The sequence below is a fragment of the Rhinichthys klamathensis genome, unplaced genomic scaffold (genome assembly GCF_029890125.1).
Source record: "Rhinichthys klamathensis goyatoka isolate OS25496 unplaced genomic scaffold, OSU_Roscu_1.1 h1tg001161l_1, whole genome shotgun sequence".
NCBI classification, from domain to species: Eukaryota; Metazoa; Chordata; class Actinopteri; order Cypriniformes; family Leuciscidae; genus Rhinichthys; species Rhinichthys klamathensis.
The window spans coordinates 122817-141153 of NW_026607369.1; the positions used below are offsets into that span (position 1 = coordinate 122817).

At 42.9% G+C, this 18337-nt stretch overlaps 1 protein-coding gene across 1 annotated transcript in view; it reads left to right on the forward strand.

Moving 5' to 3' along the window:
- Nucleotides 1-18337, forward strand: part of cdh12a (cadherin 12, type 2a (N-cadherin 2)) — a 77162-nt gene that overhangs the window by 35448 nt on the left and 23377 nt on the right. The window contains exons 5-7 of the mRNA XM_056244922.1: nt 6155-6322; nt 6820-7007; nt 17540-17793. Coding sequence (XP_056100897.1) covers nt 6155-6322; nt 6820-7007; nt 17540-17793 — 610 coding nt within the window. The remainder of the gene's footprint in view (nt 1-6154; nt 6323-6819; nt 7008-17539; nt 17794-18337) is intronic.

Here is an 18337-nt window from a genome sequence, read left to right on the forward strand (position 1 = left end):
CAGTTCAGCTGCAGCAGACCATGAGCGGGCTAGCTAGCAGCTCATTGGTTCGCTCACAGAGAACTGCTTAAGCCTATGAGGAGACGCGAATGAACTCTCGGCCAATGAGAGTCTGACATGCTCTCATTGCGTCAGAGCCCGCCGAAACGGGCGTGGTCAGAGAGTATAAATTCGCCTCTCAGGCTGTAAACACTGGTTTTCATAGAATGAAGCGAGAACGCTAGTAGCACAAGCACGGCCAGGAACGCAATACTCGTTCCCTCATCTAGAGAGAACCGAGGTTACGTTAGGTAACCGATTCGTTCTCTTACAAGAGGTTCTCTCGTATTGCGTAAGCTAGCTTACGCTACGGGAACACCTGGTCAACGCCGTGCGTGCTAAGCATCCACTATGAGTCCCAGGGGAGACCCCGGGGAACCCTTATGAGTGGGAATAAATATATGTACCTGTGACAAAGGCCAGCAGAACGGGCCGGAGATTGTGTAGTACATAAGCACATGATAGAGAGGGACAGAGCGAAACCGGTCTGAGTGAATAATTCCCTATAGTGCAGCTCAACCAGAAGAGCTGTAACCTACTAGACTGCTAGTAGTTTAGCCTGCAAGGCGGGAACTTCCAGATTGTAAAATCTGACAAAGGTGGAGGGGGAAGCCCATCCCGCTGCCACACAAATGTCATGAGTGGAAATTCCGCTGGACCATGCCCACGATGAGGCCATGCCTCTAGTGGAATGAGCCCTGATGCCCAGAGGGCATGGCAGGTCTTTTGATGCGTATGCGGCTGCAATGGCATCAACTATCCATCTGGATAGAGTCTGTTTCGAGGCGGCCAACCCCTTGGTGCGCCCACCGAACGAAACAAAAAGCTGCTCAGATCGTCTGACCGGAGCAGTGCGAGTAATGTATAATCTCAGGGCCCTGACCGGACACAGGAGATTAGAGTCAGATTCGCGATTGGAAGCAGGCAGAGCCGATAGGGAAATAACTTGTGCCCTGAACGGGGTACCAATCGCTTTTGGGACATAACCATGTCTAGGTTTGAGAACGACTAAGGAGTCATTGGGCAAAAACTCGAGACAGGAAGCGCAACTAGACAGCGCGTGAAGGTCTCCCACACGTTTTACTGACGCGAGCGCGAGCAGAAAAACGGTTTTGAGCGAAAGGTATTTGAGGTCCACGGTGTTTAGCGGTTCGAATGGGGGGGCTTTCATAGCTTCGAGAACTAAGGAAAGGTCCCAAATCGGCACCGAAGGGGGGCGCGGGGGGTTCATCCTTCTAGCTCCCCTGAGGAAGCGGATGACCAAGCCCTCTTTGCCCAGTGACTGGCCGCGCCGGGGTTCAACGAACGCTGCGACGGCTGCCACATACACCTTGAAAGTGGACGGGGACCTGCCCTTGTCCAACATCTCTTGGAGAAAAACTAGCAAGGAAGGGACCTCGCATGACCGTGGGTCCAAATTTCTGTCGGTGCACCATTTAGAGAACACAGACCATTTAGACGCATAGAGCCTTCTAGTAGAAGCCGCCCTAGCCTGCGTGATCGTGTTTAACACTCCCTCTGGCAAAGCGACGGTTAGTCGTTGATCACCCACGCATGTAGCGCCCAGCGCTCTGGGTGGGGATGCCAGATCGTGCCGCGAGCTTGGGAGAGGAGATCTGCTCTGACTGGAATGGGCCACGGGGCTGTCTGTGACAGCTGAGTGAGCTCCGGAAACCAAGTCCGACCCTCCCAACGTGGGGCTATGAGGAGCACCGAGTTGCGTGTTTCCCTGATTCTCTGAAGCACCTGTGGTAGCAGAGAAACCGGAGGGAATGCATAAAGCGGGCGGCTGGGTCAGGTCTGGGCTAGCGCGTCCTCGCTCTTTGAGAAAAATATTGGGCAGTGGGTGTTCTCTTCTGAGGCGAAGAGGTCCACCTCTGCTCTGCCGAATATTCGCCACAGCTTTTGGACTCTAAGTGTGTGCAGGGACCATTCCCCGGGGGGAATGGGGTTCCTGGACAGACTGTCTGGACCGTCGTTCAGATGACCCGGCACGTGCGTCGCTCTGAGCGAGAGCAGGTGACACTGAGACCAAGCTAAGATGCGTTCTGTCAGCTAGAAGAGAGTCCTGGATCTGACTCCGCCCTGAATGCGCGGAAGAAAGCGCGTAAGCGCGTTCTCGACCGCCAGCATCTCCAAACAGTTTATGTGGAGGAGACTCTCCTGAGCTGACCAGGGGCCGAAGGCCGGTGAGCCCTCGCAGACCGCATCCCAATCCGTGTTGGATGCGTCTGTCGAGATGACTTTTCGGCGAGAAAAGGTCCCCATGGAAACGCCCCGCTGAAACCATTCTGCCACGGTCCATGGCTGCAGAGTTGTGATACAGGTCTGCGTTACCTTTATCAGCTGGCGGCCCGTGGTCCACGCGCGGTGAGACACACGGCTCTTCAACCAGAGCTGAAGCGGGGGCATGCGCAGTAACCACAGCTGGAGCACCGCGGAGGCTGAGGCCATGTAACCCAACGCCTTCTGAAAAGTTTTCAGAGGTGTGAGTCTGTTCATCTGAAAAGATGCGGCGAGACGCTGAACACGCCGCGCGCGCTGTGTTGACAGACGAGCCGTCATCGTGACCGAGTCTAGCTCTATACCCAAGAAGGAGATAGTCTGACTGGGTTGTAGTGCGCTCTTTGTCCAGTTGACGGAGAGGCCCAAAGCTTTCAGATGGTCGAGGAGAACTGTACGATGAGACCGTAGCTCTCTCTGTGATTGTGCCAAAATCAGCCAGTCGTCCAAATAGTTCAGTATTCGAAGCCCCTGACTCCGCAGGGGGGCGAGCGCCGCATCCATGCACTTCGTGAACGTGCGGGGTGCTAGGGATAAGCCGACAGGAGGACGGTGTATTGATAAACCTGGCCTTCGAAGGCGAAACGTAAGAATGGCCTGTGAAGGGGATTTATCTGAATCTGAAAGTAAGCAACTTTCAGATCTAGTGAAATGAACCAGTCCCCCTGGCGCACGTGCCCGAGGAGTTTTCTGATAGTGAGCATTTTGAACGGTCTCTTCATGAGAACTTTGTTCAAAAATCTGAGGTCTAAGATTGGTCTGAGGCCGCCGTCTTTCTTTGGAACCAGAAAATAACGGCCGTAAAACCCCGACTCGCTCATAGATAGAGGAACTCTCTCTATAGCCCTTTTGCACAATAGTTTTGCTATTTCTGAACGGAGCAGAGTCACTGCTTCTGGGTTCACAATAGTTTCTAGCCGCGCTCGGAAACGTGGAGGGCGGCGGTGAAACTGTAAGCGATAGCCTAGCCTTATTGTGTTTAGCACCCACTGGGAAATTCCCGGAATAGCTTCCCACGCTTTGAAGCGTAACGCTAAGGGGTGAATGGCTACATAGTCCCCGTTGCTGCACATAGCGGGCTGCGCGGGCGCGCTCATAGTGTTTATGACAGCGGGACTTACACTCAGAGAGGAGTTTAAGGGCCGTGTAACAGAGTGAGCAGAGGTGGGACGCGCACACGGGCTCGTGGGCGCGCTTATGCACTCTGAAACTCAAGCGGGTTGGAACCGCTTTATGAGAGTGGGCTCTGTGAGACACACGGGAACTGAAATGCTTTTGTGTATGAGTGAACACAGTGTTGTGGGCACATTTTCTACACATGAGGCTTTTATGCTCTTTTTGAGATTTCTCTGGGTCGCCGTGAAAACGGCGTTTGTGCTCATGCAAGCGGGAAAGGGGACCGGCTTGGTAATGGCGGGGTACACTGCTGTAGTAGCCGCGTGAGCGGGGACTAACAGAGGGCGAAACTTTGACGGCGGTCCGGCCGCGGCGGGAGAGCGCCGTCTTTTCCTCAGCTGTGCTAGGCAGACTTCGAGTGATCAGGTTTCAGCGTGATCCTGGGCCGAGGCCCCCGGGGAGGCGGCGGTCTGTGGCGGCTGTCAGAGCGAGAACGAGGGCGGCCGCCCTGGCGTCGCTGAGAAGTCTGACTGTGCTGAGCTGGGCGCTGGGGCGGGGTTCGTGCAGGAGGCTGGTCACGTGAGCGGCCTGCAGAGGAGCTAGCGCGACGAGGCAGAAAAAGATTCATGGCCTGGGAGGCTTTCTGCACTTCGGAGAAACGGTCAACGATACCCGTGACAGCAGATCCGAAGAGGCCGGATGGAGAGAGCGGGGCATTGAGAAAGGCGGCGCGCTCAGAATCTCCCATGTCGTCGAGTGTGAGCCACAAATGTCTTTCAGACACACAAATGGCGGCCATGCATTTCCCCAGGGCTTGAGCAGCAGATTTTGTAGCGCGAAGGGCAATGTTCGTGGCGCTCCTCAAATCCGTGACTGAGGGGGGATTTTTTCCGCTCTCGTCCCATTCACGAAGTAAATCGCCCTGTAGAATCTGAAGGACGGACATGGAGTGGAGTGCAGAGGCTGCTTGGCCGGCGGCTGAGTAAGCGCGGGCGTGAAAGCTCGAAGTCGCTCTGCAGGCTTTAGAGGGAAGCACAGGTGATGAGCGCCATCTCGTGGAAGGCGGGCATAAATGTGCGGCGACCAGGTCCTCTAGAGGGGGAATGGAGAGATAGCCCTTTTCTGCGGCTCCGTCCACAACGCGAAGCGGGGCGGAAGAGTCAGAGCGAGTTCTGGCAGAGAGCGGGGCATTCCAGGACTTTGTGAGTTCCGCGTGCAGTTCAGGCAGGAAGGGCACGGCCTGTTTAGTGACGGGAGTCGAGCGCTGGCGGAAGTAGCTGCCGTCCATACGGTTGATGGTCTGCTCGGGGGGAGGGGACCAATCGAGCCCGAGGCGTTCGACGGCCTGTGAGAGGAGGCGCACTAATTCCTCCTTGATTCCAGCGTGGGTCCCAGAGGATTCTCGGGCCGAGGAGGCGTGAGAACCGGACCATTCCTCACTGTCTGAAGCGAGAAGCGAACAGGTTTCCTTGATGTCCGCGGCGTCATCGGAGGCGACAGAGCGGCCACTCGGCGGCAACTGTACGTCCGGAAGCGGCGGAGAAGGAGAGCGGGAGGCGACAGGCTCCGGCGGGATGAACGCTTCCAGTTGTGGTTCCGGCGGCCTCTGAGAGCGGCGTTTCTTCTACCGCGGCGAAGTCAGAGGCGGCGCGGAAGCAACTTTAGTGGCCTGAAGTCGAGCCCGCAGGGTCGACAACGGCATCTCCTCGCAGAGAACGCAGCCGCCATCGGCGAGGGCGAGCTCGGCGTGCTCCAATCCGAGGCAGAGGGCGCAGATGACGTGGCGGTCTCCAGTTTCGAGGGGAGCGCGGCAAGAACCGCAGGAAGATTTACGAGACATCTTTACAAAGACGCTCGGCTCTTTTAGATACAATACAATACAGGAAGCTTTTTCGTAAAAAGGATACAAATCCGTCGGATGGCGCTAGCTCGCAGGACGGCTGAAGGTGGCGAAGACAGCCGGCTTCCTCAGTCTCCCAGATGCTCGCTAGAGGTGCCTTTTCGACGACGGCGGCTTCTCTCAGGATCAGCAGATGCGTGTAGCCTCGCTGAAGAGATGAAAATCAGTGTTTACAGCCTGAGAGGCGAATTTATGAGTGTTTACAGCCGTTTTGGCGGGCTCTGACGCAATGAGAGCATGTCAGACTCTCATTGGCCGAGAGTTCATTCGCGTCTCCTCATAGGCTTAAGCAGTTCTCTGTGAGCGAACCAATGAGCTGCTAGCTAGCCCGCTCATGGTCTGCTGCAGCTGAACTGCATTGACAATGGATACAAAATTATAGGATAATTTTTTGGCTTCAATTTCTCAGAAAAGATTAATCTTTCCCGTAGCGTAAACTAGCTTACGCAATACGAGAGAACCTCTCGTAAGAGAACTACGTTCTGTGTGAACACATCACATGCACACTCATTGAATACTTTAATATACTGCATATACAGACCTATAGCAAGTTACTAAATATGAGAACAAACTCAAGAGCAACACTAAAAATAGAATTAGCGAATGGTTATTATTCATGAATGTAAATGAGACTGAACTACTTTTTTTTTCATGTGTAGGCCTATTTTAACTAAATATCTATACTAGTTGATTATAATAAACTATTCATTGAATATTTTTTAGCCTATTAATTCTCTATCTTGAAATTTTTTTTCTGCTAAAATGTGTATGTTCTTACATGCCATCTCTCTGTTTCTCTTTCTTTTTCTGTCTCAGGGGTCATAAGAGTTGCCTTACCTAATATGGATAGGGAGGTTAAAGAAATGTACCAGGTGGCCATACAGGCTAAGGACATGGGCGGTCAGCTTGGGGGCTTAGCTGGAACCACTACCATCAATATCACTCTCCGTGATGTCAATGACAACCCACCGCGGTTTTCTAAAAGTATGTTCAAAAACAGATCTTTCTAGATGTGCAGGAATCATTATAGAACACCCTGAGGCTTACAGTATACTGTCAGCATTTCTATATCAGCAGCAGTTTATCCCTGGGGTTTATCTTAATGTGAATTTAATCTGGTTTGCTCTGTGGAAACCTTAAACATGAGTCCATTATTTGAATTGTTTAATTCAGTTAATGGCAGTCACTGATAGCAGAGATGGGCTTTCTTTAAAACAGGGACTGAACAGTAATGCATGACCTGAGAAGAACCTCAGATTTACAATTGGCCATGATTAAGAACTCAAGGGTTCTTGCCAAACACAAACAACAAACAGAGTTTATTTTTGCCAATGTGATTAGCATTCCAGCACTTTTCTCCAGAGCGCCTGAAGTGATTAGAGGATGATTATTGTTAACTGTGATGTCTAAATGTAGAGGGTTATGACTATTCCTGAGGGGAGAATGTGATTACTGATAAAGTTGTTTGTGAATTTCAACAGGTATCTTTCACTTGCGTGTTCTTGAATCTTCACCTGTGGGCTCATCGGTGGGAAGGGTTAAAGCTCATGATCTTGACTCTGGGAAGAATGCTGAAGTGGAATATAGCATTGTTGCTGGTGATGGGAGCTCCATGTTTGACATTTACAGCAATAAGAACACACAAGAAGGAACAGTCATTCTGAAAAAGGTAGAGTATGGCTTCTTGTAGTCATTTTCGGTCTCAGAAAAATACGATTAGGTATGTGGCTGTTTTTTACTGTATATTTACACTACCGTTCAGACGTTTATTTTAAAAATGCTATTTTTCTCATGGTGGCAAAGCTGAATTGTCAGCAGCCATTATTTCAGTCTTCAGTGGCACATCATGATCCTTCATAAATTATTCTAATATGCTGATTTGGCGCAGAAACATATTATATTATTATCAATGTTGAAAACAGCTGTGTACTCAATATTTTCAAGGATTCTTTCATGAATGGAAAGGTTTTTATTTGAAACAGAAATCTTTTGTAACATTAAAAATGTCTTTACTGTCACTTTTAATCAATGTAATGCATCCCTGGTGAATATTAATTATTAATTTCCTTAAAAATATTACTGTCCCTTTTGAACAGTATTGTACATTTATTTATTATTAACATTTTATAACATTTATATTGATTTATTTTTCATGTATTTCTTCTTTCTTCTTTTGTTCGTATTTAAATATATGTGAAGATGAATGAGGTTTGAGAGCTATAGAGCAGTGCCGGTTCTGGACTCTGGGGGCCCTAAGCAAAACTTTGTAATGGGGCCCCTGTCAATGCATTCATAAAAAAAAATAAAAAATGACCCCCAATATGATCTTTCAGAGCAGTTTCAGTCAACAAACAACTGTGAGTTGAAACAGTCAGTAATAATACTATATAAAAATTACAAACGATAGGGCAAATACAATAGCAAAAAATACTCATTAAAGAAACAATTTAGCCTACTAGTAATAATAGCCTATACAGAAATTGAATAAAGTATCAAATGTAAAAATAAAAGTCTGTATAGTCTTATTTAGGCTATATTCTAAATTAAAAATACTTTGATTCTTAATAAAGTTACTAAAGTTATTCAGTAAAGAGCAGTGAATTGTTGAACTCTTGTTTTTTTTGTTTTTTTTTTGATTAACACTAAATGGCACAGACATCAGGTATATTAGGCTGCTGTCACTTTAAGACCAAATGCACAGATCTAATACACTGACAAGCATTGGATTACTTACTTACTTACCCAACTGTTTATGTTCACTTAACCCTTTGACGCGTACGATCACACCGGTGTGATCAGTCTTGGCTGGTCCCTGGAGCGTACGATCACACCGGTGTGATTAGAACGGTCAGTGCATCACGTGATCAACTGCTAAATTCAAACGTGCTTTCGCGCGTTGGCTGGCGCTGAGCCAGAGAAGGACGCACTCAGTGCTGTCATATATCACAACTATTGAGTATTTTAAACCACATAATGTTTATTTTAGGGTTCAGACATTTAAATACACATAAGTACTAGCAAAACAGTGATTTTGAATTAGTAAAATAGACACTGATGTCTATGGAAACGGCAACAATAATCATTTCCATTATAATAAGACGAAACGTTTTATTCATATCAGATACACATTGTGTAAGTAGCTTTACATTTGACCCTATTCTTCTCCCAGTTCACCGGCCACTTACTTTCATGTATTTCGTGAGAAACAACAGATCCGATTCTCTGAACTGTGAAACAAACTAACATGGCGCCGCCCATCGCGCATACAGCTCAACTAACGCGATCGTTATAAAGATGTTTAAACAACAAAACACATCCCCTTGCACATATTTGACAATCGGAATATCAGTGTTTCATGCTGTAGCTAATACATTTGTGAATATTTTGAATAGAAAAGGAAAAAAGACATAAAAGCAGATCATCACTCATTCAGCTCTGTGTTGTGATTGCGCTGTGTCACGTGACAAGAAATGACGCGTCACCATGGAAACATTAAAGTGACAGGTTCTAAATAACGGTCGCCTTGAAAAACTCACGCTGGGGGGTCAGTTAGAATATTTTAAACTTACGTGTGAAAGGGTTAAGACATAACTGAAAAACTTGGTGACATTTTTGAGTGCATTTGTCCATTTGTCCACACCCGAAGCCCAAATAAGCCTATTGTCTGTGTTTCGCTCCATCTCGGATTGCACGGACAGAAAGCCGCCTGGGGAGCAGCATTTCTTTCGCAGCTCAATATGCTTTTACCTTTTTGTTGTTGCTGTTTTTTTGTTTTTCTTTGTTTTTTGTTCCATGATTTGATATGGATGCTATGCAAGGGGCGACAGCGTACTGCTTTAAGGGAAAGGAATGGAATGCGGCATCGTGTTTTCAGAATAGTTGGAGGCCAAAGTCAAAACCGAAACTATCACATCCCTAGTCATTAAATCATCTTTGAGAGAAAGGGGGCCCCCTGGTGGTTTGGGGGCCCTACGCAACTTGCATACTTTGCGTATAGGGAGGACGGAACTGCTACTGGGGTAGCCTGGGAAAACCCAGACAACTTCCAGCAAATTTAGATTTCCTCTGAAAGTTAGTCTGGCAAAGAGCTCATTCAAGCTCATTTCCAATCCGTCGAAATCGCGGCACCAATCAGAAACGTTGGGGCGGGCTTTACACGATGACGACAGCGCTGGGATTTTGAATCAGATTTTGTAGCCTACATTACAAAGATGGATGCCGCCGTCGAACATCACTCGTTCGAATCAGCTAGCGCGTCTGTTTTAAGCGATTTGAACGTTTCCTTTTAGTTAAAAACCGAGCAAAGAACAACACTCGGAGATGTGTTTCGCCGCTCTGCATACGTCATCTCCTTCATCGCTCTGATTGGTTTAGTTCTATCCACGACGTCCGTTGGTGACGCCCCTCTGGAAATGATTTGTCTATGATGCTTTGCCAGACCATAACTCAGTTACAACTGAGAATGGTCTGGTTTTAACCAGGCTACTACTGGGGAGAAGAATGTCAGAGAATAATGACTTAAATTTATTTCTCGTACAAATCTATTATGACTAATAATATAGCGCACGGATATATACCACAGTTAATTTTTAATTCTTTGACAGCATTTGGATGTTTGTTTAGGCAATATTTATATTCTGGCTAAGGCCGGGTGACATCAGATGCAAATCACAATTCCATTTGCATATCTTTTTCACACACGTGAATTCAAGAATGATAGCAATAACCCCTTGTGCTCCTTCATTCAGGGGCTTGTGTGTGTTTACCCGAGGTGAGTCATATCTTATTACTGGATGGCCATCCAAAGCATCCTTTATGAATAATGCATAAAGCCATAAAAGTGTGAATGCTTAACCCACACTACGCAATGCCTGCTCTTGGACTTATCAATTCATTATGTTCTTTGTGGTTGTCCTTAGAACATTGCTTTCCCATTCCTGTTTTGCCAACATGTTTAAAAAAAAAAAAAAAAAAAATGTGGATTTAAAAATCAGGGGATTTAAAAATACATTGTTTGAGCTTCCCCAAGAAAGTGCCCAATATTTTTTAGATTTAGTGGACATGAATAAATGAGTGCGACCATGGCCATCAGAGCATCTACGTCGTCTTGATATGATGCGACAAGTAGAAATCCCTTCAGACGCACATGGCCAATCATAGATGTGCTGGCTATAAATGCTTAGCTGAAACAAATGCCTTGGTAAAGGCGTGTGGATGAGGCTGGAGTGCTCTCATCCTCCAGGGAGTAGAGAGGTTACTCTTTCATTACTCAAAGTTAGTGTAGTCTGTGGACACATAATGACAGGCCACTGCTGCTATTCATCTCTCTCTCTGCAGCAGATGGAGAGATGCATATGACGAATATAAAAGCATTTTAGGGGGCTATGCCTGGTTTCATAGTACATTCCATATATATATATATATATATATATATATACACACTATATATATATATATATATATATATATATATATATATATATATATATATATTGTACCCTATTTGTGAAATGGCCCCAAAATTCATTATTTAAAATGTCATCAACAGTAAATTATAAAAGGCACAATGAAAATATTAGTCTGTCCTTCATTCTGTCTTTTATCTCCACTTTTTTATTCCCCAGGCTGAGGCTGTACAGGACACAGAGACATAGTCCTTACATTGCAAAATGGATGTGCCATATCTGGTGACCCAAAAAAAAAGTCTGGAAATGGAAATGTGGGATCCTCACCGTGGGGCATGGAAGAGGGTCAATGACAATGAACCCTTCTTCCCTCTGTCCTCAATAACATACTTCCCTCTCCCTTTATTTCTCTTTGATGAGCTGTTCCATCATGCCCCTGCTCTAAACAGGGACTTTTCTGAAATACTAAGGCTGAACATTTGGAGTCTCGTGGCTTTATGGGCTCAGTGCTGGTTTGAGCATAAAGAGGATCTACTGAGGTAATGGGTTCAAGGGATAACTGTCTCTATATTATCAACAGGATTGAAAGGTGGGCTTTGTTCTGGCAACGCAATTCCTTCCTCAATGAAACAATTTTGTACAGCAGTATAGTTTTGAAAAATTAGTTTAAAATGATGTACACACATATGAGATGAAGAATCCAGTCATATCAGCAGCATAATAAAAACTGTTTTATTGTACTGTACATAGAGCGGACGGTAACTTTAAAAATGTGCGGTCACACTTTACAATATGGGTGAACTAATAAGCATTAATTCATGCTTAACTAATGCACAGATAATACTGAATTAATGTGTAACTAATGATTATCTAAGTTATTCATTAATGATTACCACATTAGGAACTAATTAAGAGTCTGTAAGGTTAATGTATTAGTTCATACATGAATTGTTATTAATTAAATATGTAATTGTGGATTAATTCCCTAATAACTCATTTTTTTAACTAATAGTGTTAATTAATATGTTAATTACCAGAATGAGCCAAAGCCTTGTATTTCAACTTCCAGATAATACAGGTACACTAATATCCATTAATACATGATTAATTACTTCATTGTTAGTGCAAAGTTAAAATTACTACAATTACTAAATGAGTAATGACTAGTTAATAATGATGTGCCTCAACAAGTAAAGTCATGACATAATGATACCTTTGCAAATCATTAGCTAATGATTAATTAAAGCAGACAACTGGAAGTTGAAGTGCATAGCTTTGACTAATTGTGGTAATTAACACATTAATTTACACTATTAGTTAATAAAATATGTTATTAAGCAATTAATACACAATGACACATTGAATTAATAATTCGTGTATTACTTAATCTATTAATCATATAGACTCTATATTAGTTGATGATGCAGTAATAACTAATTAATGGTTTAGTTCTTCATGAGTTATACATTAACTCATGATTATCTGTGCATTAGTTAAAAACATGAATTAATGCATATTAGTGCACCCGTATTGTAAAGTGTTACCAAAATGTCTTTATTTTTCTTTGAAGAAACAAGTATTCAAAGTTGGAACACATTTTAAATACTTCACAACTTACAGTGTAGAAGTGCAATAAAAAATTCATGAATACATTTCAATTAGTAGGGGAATTAATGAAATTTTTGCAATGTGCATTGTATTGAATAACAAAACAACTCTATGGACTAGCATCTGATTAGCATACTCTTTTGAGTGGAAATGATCCAAAATAGAGAAACGGGTCTTTGTGTTAATTCTCAGAGGAAGAGCCAGAAGACTCTGAAACAACTACCAGTGGCATCTAAAGGTGTCCAATGTAATCTCTGTTACAGAGGCATAAAAGGACACAATGGCAAGAAACAGGACATGTTTATACTAAAATGAATGTTTTTTTTAATATAGACCAGACTAAAACAACTATGATACTGATGTATTGTTTATCAGGTCATAATTTGTGAGCTAAGTTTTAATGCTACAGTCTTTAACTGTGACCAAAAGTTGCTAAATCGAGGCTTCTGTGTGCTTCTGATTGGCCAGCTGGGTCTCTGTCCTGTCATGTCTGAGGCCTTTCAGCATGGTCAGCACTATGGTTAGCTCAGCCTGCGAGGCAGACGCGTATCTCAACACTAGCTTGAAATGACAATGGCAGACATCATTGTTGCATGCTGTCACCAATGACAAGACCTCCCGTAGAACAGCAGTGTGATGTAGACATGAAGCTGATGCTTTTTGAGTAGCACTGAGGTCTTTGAAAAATTCTTGGCTGACAATGACAACAGTAAGTTGTCTTTGTAATCTTTTTTTTTTATTTTTTTTTTTTTTATGAAAATGTCTCTTTTAACATTGTTGAGAAATGATATACCCTGAGCTGTTCTGGAAGACTTATGTGTATTGTTTTGGTACAAATTGTTCTTTATACACTCATTAACCAACCCCAGTGCACTAAAAGTTTCTCTTTCAGAACAACACACTGCACTCTGGTCTGGAATGGTTTATACAGGGGTGTGCTGAAAATTAATTATTCCTTTTTTTTTTTCTTTTTTTTTTTTTACAAATCTAAAATCTGTTGATGTAGATGCTGAATATCTATCATTTTTAGTGATGTCAAAAAATGTAGACAAAGAATTGCTTCTGTTGCTACAAATACGTCCATGAGCAAAACAATAACTATTCCGTTTAAATGGTGTTTTATTTCAATATATATATATATATATATATATATATATATATATATATATATATATATATATATATACATATACATATATATATACTATTTGGGACTAAATTGGCCCACTTTTAGTGTTTAAAAGTATACTTTAAGTGTAACTAAACTTTGAGTACACTGGTTTACAACTAGTTTTTCGTTTGTACGGCAAAAACAATACTACAATTGAACTTATATGTATAATATGTTGTTTAATAGTCAAATACTTGTGGCACATATTTTAGTTTATGAAAGTACACTTTGAAGTATACTCTCAGTAAACTACTAGTTTAGTTGTTGTATACTACTGCAAGTCTTGTAAATATTATTTAAGTGAACATAACATTATAGTTTACTGTTTACATACTACAGTATGTTCCTATTTAGGTATTTTTAATACTTGTTATATACCAACTGTACTCTCTTTCCATTAAAAAAAAATATTTTATTGTAGCTTCATGCATCCTTTTTTAATCAACACTTGAATGTGGTCAAGTTGTAAAAAAAAAAAAAAAAAAAAAAAAAAGGCACAATGGCACATTTTAAACGAAAAGCTAAAAAAATCAAATTTTTGTCAAAGACTACAATACGTATGGATTGGATTCAGAATGATGTTCAAAACATAGATGGAGTGGATCGAGTCCATCAACACCCTCAAAGCTTTCACAGTCATTTCCTCATGGGTTCGACATTTCATTCGGGTAACATTTGGCAGGTTTTTTATATGCTGTTTAACGTTTGATGATCGACTGCTGCGCTTGACAGGGCGCATAACGAGCAGAGGGAGAGAGAGAGCGCCCCGGCCGCGCGCGCGCACTCTCGCATCTTCAAACAACTCGAGCGCTGTCCTGCTCTCTCTCCCTTGTGCATATTGATCAAAATCAATTGACACGATAGTAAAAGGTTGGAAGACCGCAGTTTCACGTGGAGCATTTGGAGATTTTTAGAGATAGAGACTCTAGGCCACACTCAATGAACAACATCTCAACATTAAAATGATAAAGGCCTGTCTCATATAGACGCCTGTCTCAAATACAAGCCGGTGAAGTTCGACGATTTGGAGGCTTGCGAGAGAAAAGTGTAACTGTGTAACTTATTACTTATCCCTTTACCTCAGTGAAGTAGTCTTGTCAAAAGTAGCCTATGGTACTTTATACAAAGTAATTAATTAAATTGTGCAAATGTGACGATACCAGTCTTTCTGCATGGTTTTACTGAGTACAGAGACTTAAAGGCAGGGTAGGCAGTTTGTTTCTAAAACACTTTTTTCCCAATTTTGTTTAAACTGTCTTTATATACCAATACATAAAATGTAAGTACTCTAAAAAGGAGGGTATAAAATCGATCGTCTGTAGTCCTCTCAGGGCTGCAATAAACACAGCTACTCTTTCCATTCGGAACGAATGCAATGATTGGCTGGGCGACTGTAACTCTCCCTCGCAACCATGGCTACCACCCCTGCTGCTACAGGAGCTGCCCACATGCGCGCACCTGGTTGACTCGCTCATTTCGAAAGAGGAGAGGCACGTACCGGCCAGAAGCTAGGAGGTCTCACAATTATGGCAGAGAAAGAGCAGTCAAAATTCCCAGTACCACCTGTACCTGGATATACAGTCAGCGCAGGCAAACAAGGTAAAAAAAGGTGATGTCACTCCATGCACGGCGCTGGTAAACGCGTCCTCCAGCTGAGCGGTCGGCATCACGCGTTCATGTGTTTTGGGGTGTGGCTTTGGAAGGAGCCCAGAAGGGAAGGGGTGGGAGTTTCTCTGTTGGATACTTTCACAATCCAGCAGTTTTCTGCTAGTTTCTCAAACTTACCTACCCTGCCTTTAATTAGATACATGCAGCGCTGAGCACTGTAGCCAATCACAGAGAAGTCTGTTGAGCACTGTAGCCAATCACAGAGGAGTCTGTTGAGCACTGCAGCCAATCACAGAGAAGTCTGTTGAGCACTGTAGCCAATCACAGAGAAGTCGGTTGAGCGTATGATTGTAGCGACAAATCAGAAATGCTGTCTTCAAAATTGAAAAATATTTGAAGGCTACATTTTAATGTAGCTATTATTTACATTTATATTATTAATGTTGAGTCACTTATTTAATTATTTTAAAATAGTTAAATAGTTAAAATTAGTCTATGGTAATGCAATTGCTACTCTGAATTTAACCTTGGTCTTGGTGTTGTAAGGGGCCCATCCCTTGGTTCTGAGACCGGGGCCCAACATTTGGTGCTAGCCCCTGATCATGACAGAATATGCTAATTGAAGATAGTTAACTCCACATCAGCAACATAAATTCATCAACTAACCATACAGAAACTTCCTGTTGCATTCTACGTGTAGTCTCTCCATCTTTGTCTGGCTCCGGTTTAAACTTAAAAGGCAGAACAGTTTCTGACATTTTAGTGTGTGTCTGCGTGAGGTAATCGGAGCTGCTAACACAGCAGCAGCTCATTTGCATTTAAAGGGACAGACACAAAACCTGTGCGTTTTTGCTAACCCTCAAAATGTGACAACTTTAACATGCTATATAAAAATATCTGTGGGGTATTTTTGAGCTAAAACTTCACATACACACTCTGGGGACATCAGAGACTTATTTTACATCTTGTGAAAATGGCATTATACCATCCCTTTAACCAACGTAGGCCTACAAAATTTTTACTAAAATATTTACCAAACAAAGTAAATGTCTTCCTAGATATGAATATAAAAAGGTTAGATCAGATGTTTTATCAGGCTATTTTTATTTATGTATGTATTTATTTATTTTTATTTTACATTTAGACACCTACACACGCAGAAGGCCTTGGGACTGAGAAAACACACTGGGGGCGCAGGGTTTACCTCAAGAAATGTGTGGACCATTTTATATTTTCCTCAAAGTAATAAACTACTAAAAACAAGCAATGTACAGTACATAATCTAATAAGTAAAAAAAAAAAAAACTCTCATCATGAGCACAACATGAAGTTAACTAGTAATTTCAGATTTTTTTTTATTTGTCTTCCTTGTCATCTCTAAAAATAATTTTCCAAATGTTTATTATGAAATGTTCTTAATGCCCCCCCCCCCCCCCCCCCCCCTCCCCCCCGTCTACCCGTCTATAGGTGCCATGCATTAACTTGTCACAAACCTGGTTTAGTTAAATGTCAGAGTTATTTTTTTATGACAGATAAAAATAATTGTATTTGTTGCATCCTCTTTTTATGAGGTGTTTAAACAAAAGGATCTATTTTTCTGCTCACTGTGTTTACTGTTGTTAAAATAACCATGTAATCTGCAGCTCTTAATGTGGCTCTTTACATCTTTAGCAAGGGAAGAGAAGCAACGCGCACGGAGTGGAAAAGGCTTGAATGAAGCGCATTTGGTTTTACATAAAAATATTGTAGGATGTACCGCCGTAAGATCATTATCGTAAACGACCCTGAGTGCTTATGGTGTGAACCGCTGCGTTGTTTTGACGCGCTGCTCACTTTAATCTGTAGAAGTGCTAAAATTGCGCAATTTTGAATTATGTCACGCGGTCCGGATGGAACCGAGCAGGTCCGCCATTTGAATATCACTGGGATAGAAACAGTTTGTACGCTATCAAATAATTATGTCTTTGGAATGTCCCCATAAAACATCGAAATCAAATGTGTGAGCTTAGTTGCCACAACTCTTTGCTTTTCAGGTGTGACTGTGCCAATTTCTGCCTTTACAGGGCTGAATGAGCGCAGTGATGCAAGAGCCACTGGCCAAAGACTTTTCTCCTTGCTTTCTTCTTCTTTTCCTTTATTCTCCCTCCTGTGATTCCAGGGTAGAGTGAGCAGCAGCCTTTCCTTTCCGCTCCCCTCACTTCTGATCTCTGCATGAGCCCTCTGTTGTGGAAACCATTTTTACTTTATAGTTTTATGACCTGAATAAAGTTGGTTGTGTTGTGTTATTCTTTGACAATACAGCCACAAACAATTTTACAACACTTACTTTTTGCTGCCACAAATGACAAGAAAATAAATAGATCAGTAAATTAAAAGGCTTTTAACCATGTCTCATTATTCATTTTACAGCGTTTGGACTATGAAACCAGAAAGGCCTACACCTTTAAAGTAGAGGCTTCAAACGCAGTTCTTGATCATCGGTTCCTACATTTGGGACCTTTTAAGGACACTGCCACAGTTAAAGTGAATGTTCTAGATGTGGAGGAACCTCCTGTCTTCAGCCGGCTGTCTTATAGAATGGAGACATACGAAGACACACCAGTGGGCATCATCGTCGGAGCCATCACAGCTGAGGACCTAGATGTAGGCAACAGTCCTGTAAGGTATGTGGGCAATACACACACACACACACACACACACACACACACACACACACACAGATGTAGGTCAAATTGAAGCACACACCATTTTACCCGCCTTTAATACATGTGTAGACAACATCCTTTGGGAACTCAAAACCACTTTACATCCAAGTATACTAGACAACATAAAACAATAAAAAACGTGTGGTCCCGTGGGTTCAGTACATTTGGTTTGAACAGAGTGTGTATCGCTTTGATTCAATCCACTCTGACAAACTTCTGGTGCAGTTTGCAAGTGTGGACCTTATTTAATGTTGCACATTTGCTTTATTTAGTTCTTCATTTAAGCGCCTGAAAGTGTTAGCTACAATGTTGATCATGTTTAAAGCATCTGAGATCTTGACAGCACATTGTCTTTATGAAAGCATTTGTTATAATATGAATATTTCATGGACGTACATAAATGGAGGTGGTAGTAATTTAGAAAACCACAGCTCTTGTTAAATATTTCACCTCAGTGCATTCATTTCCTATTTGTTAAATTTAGTGTTGCATTGTGTGGATT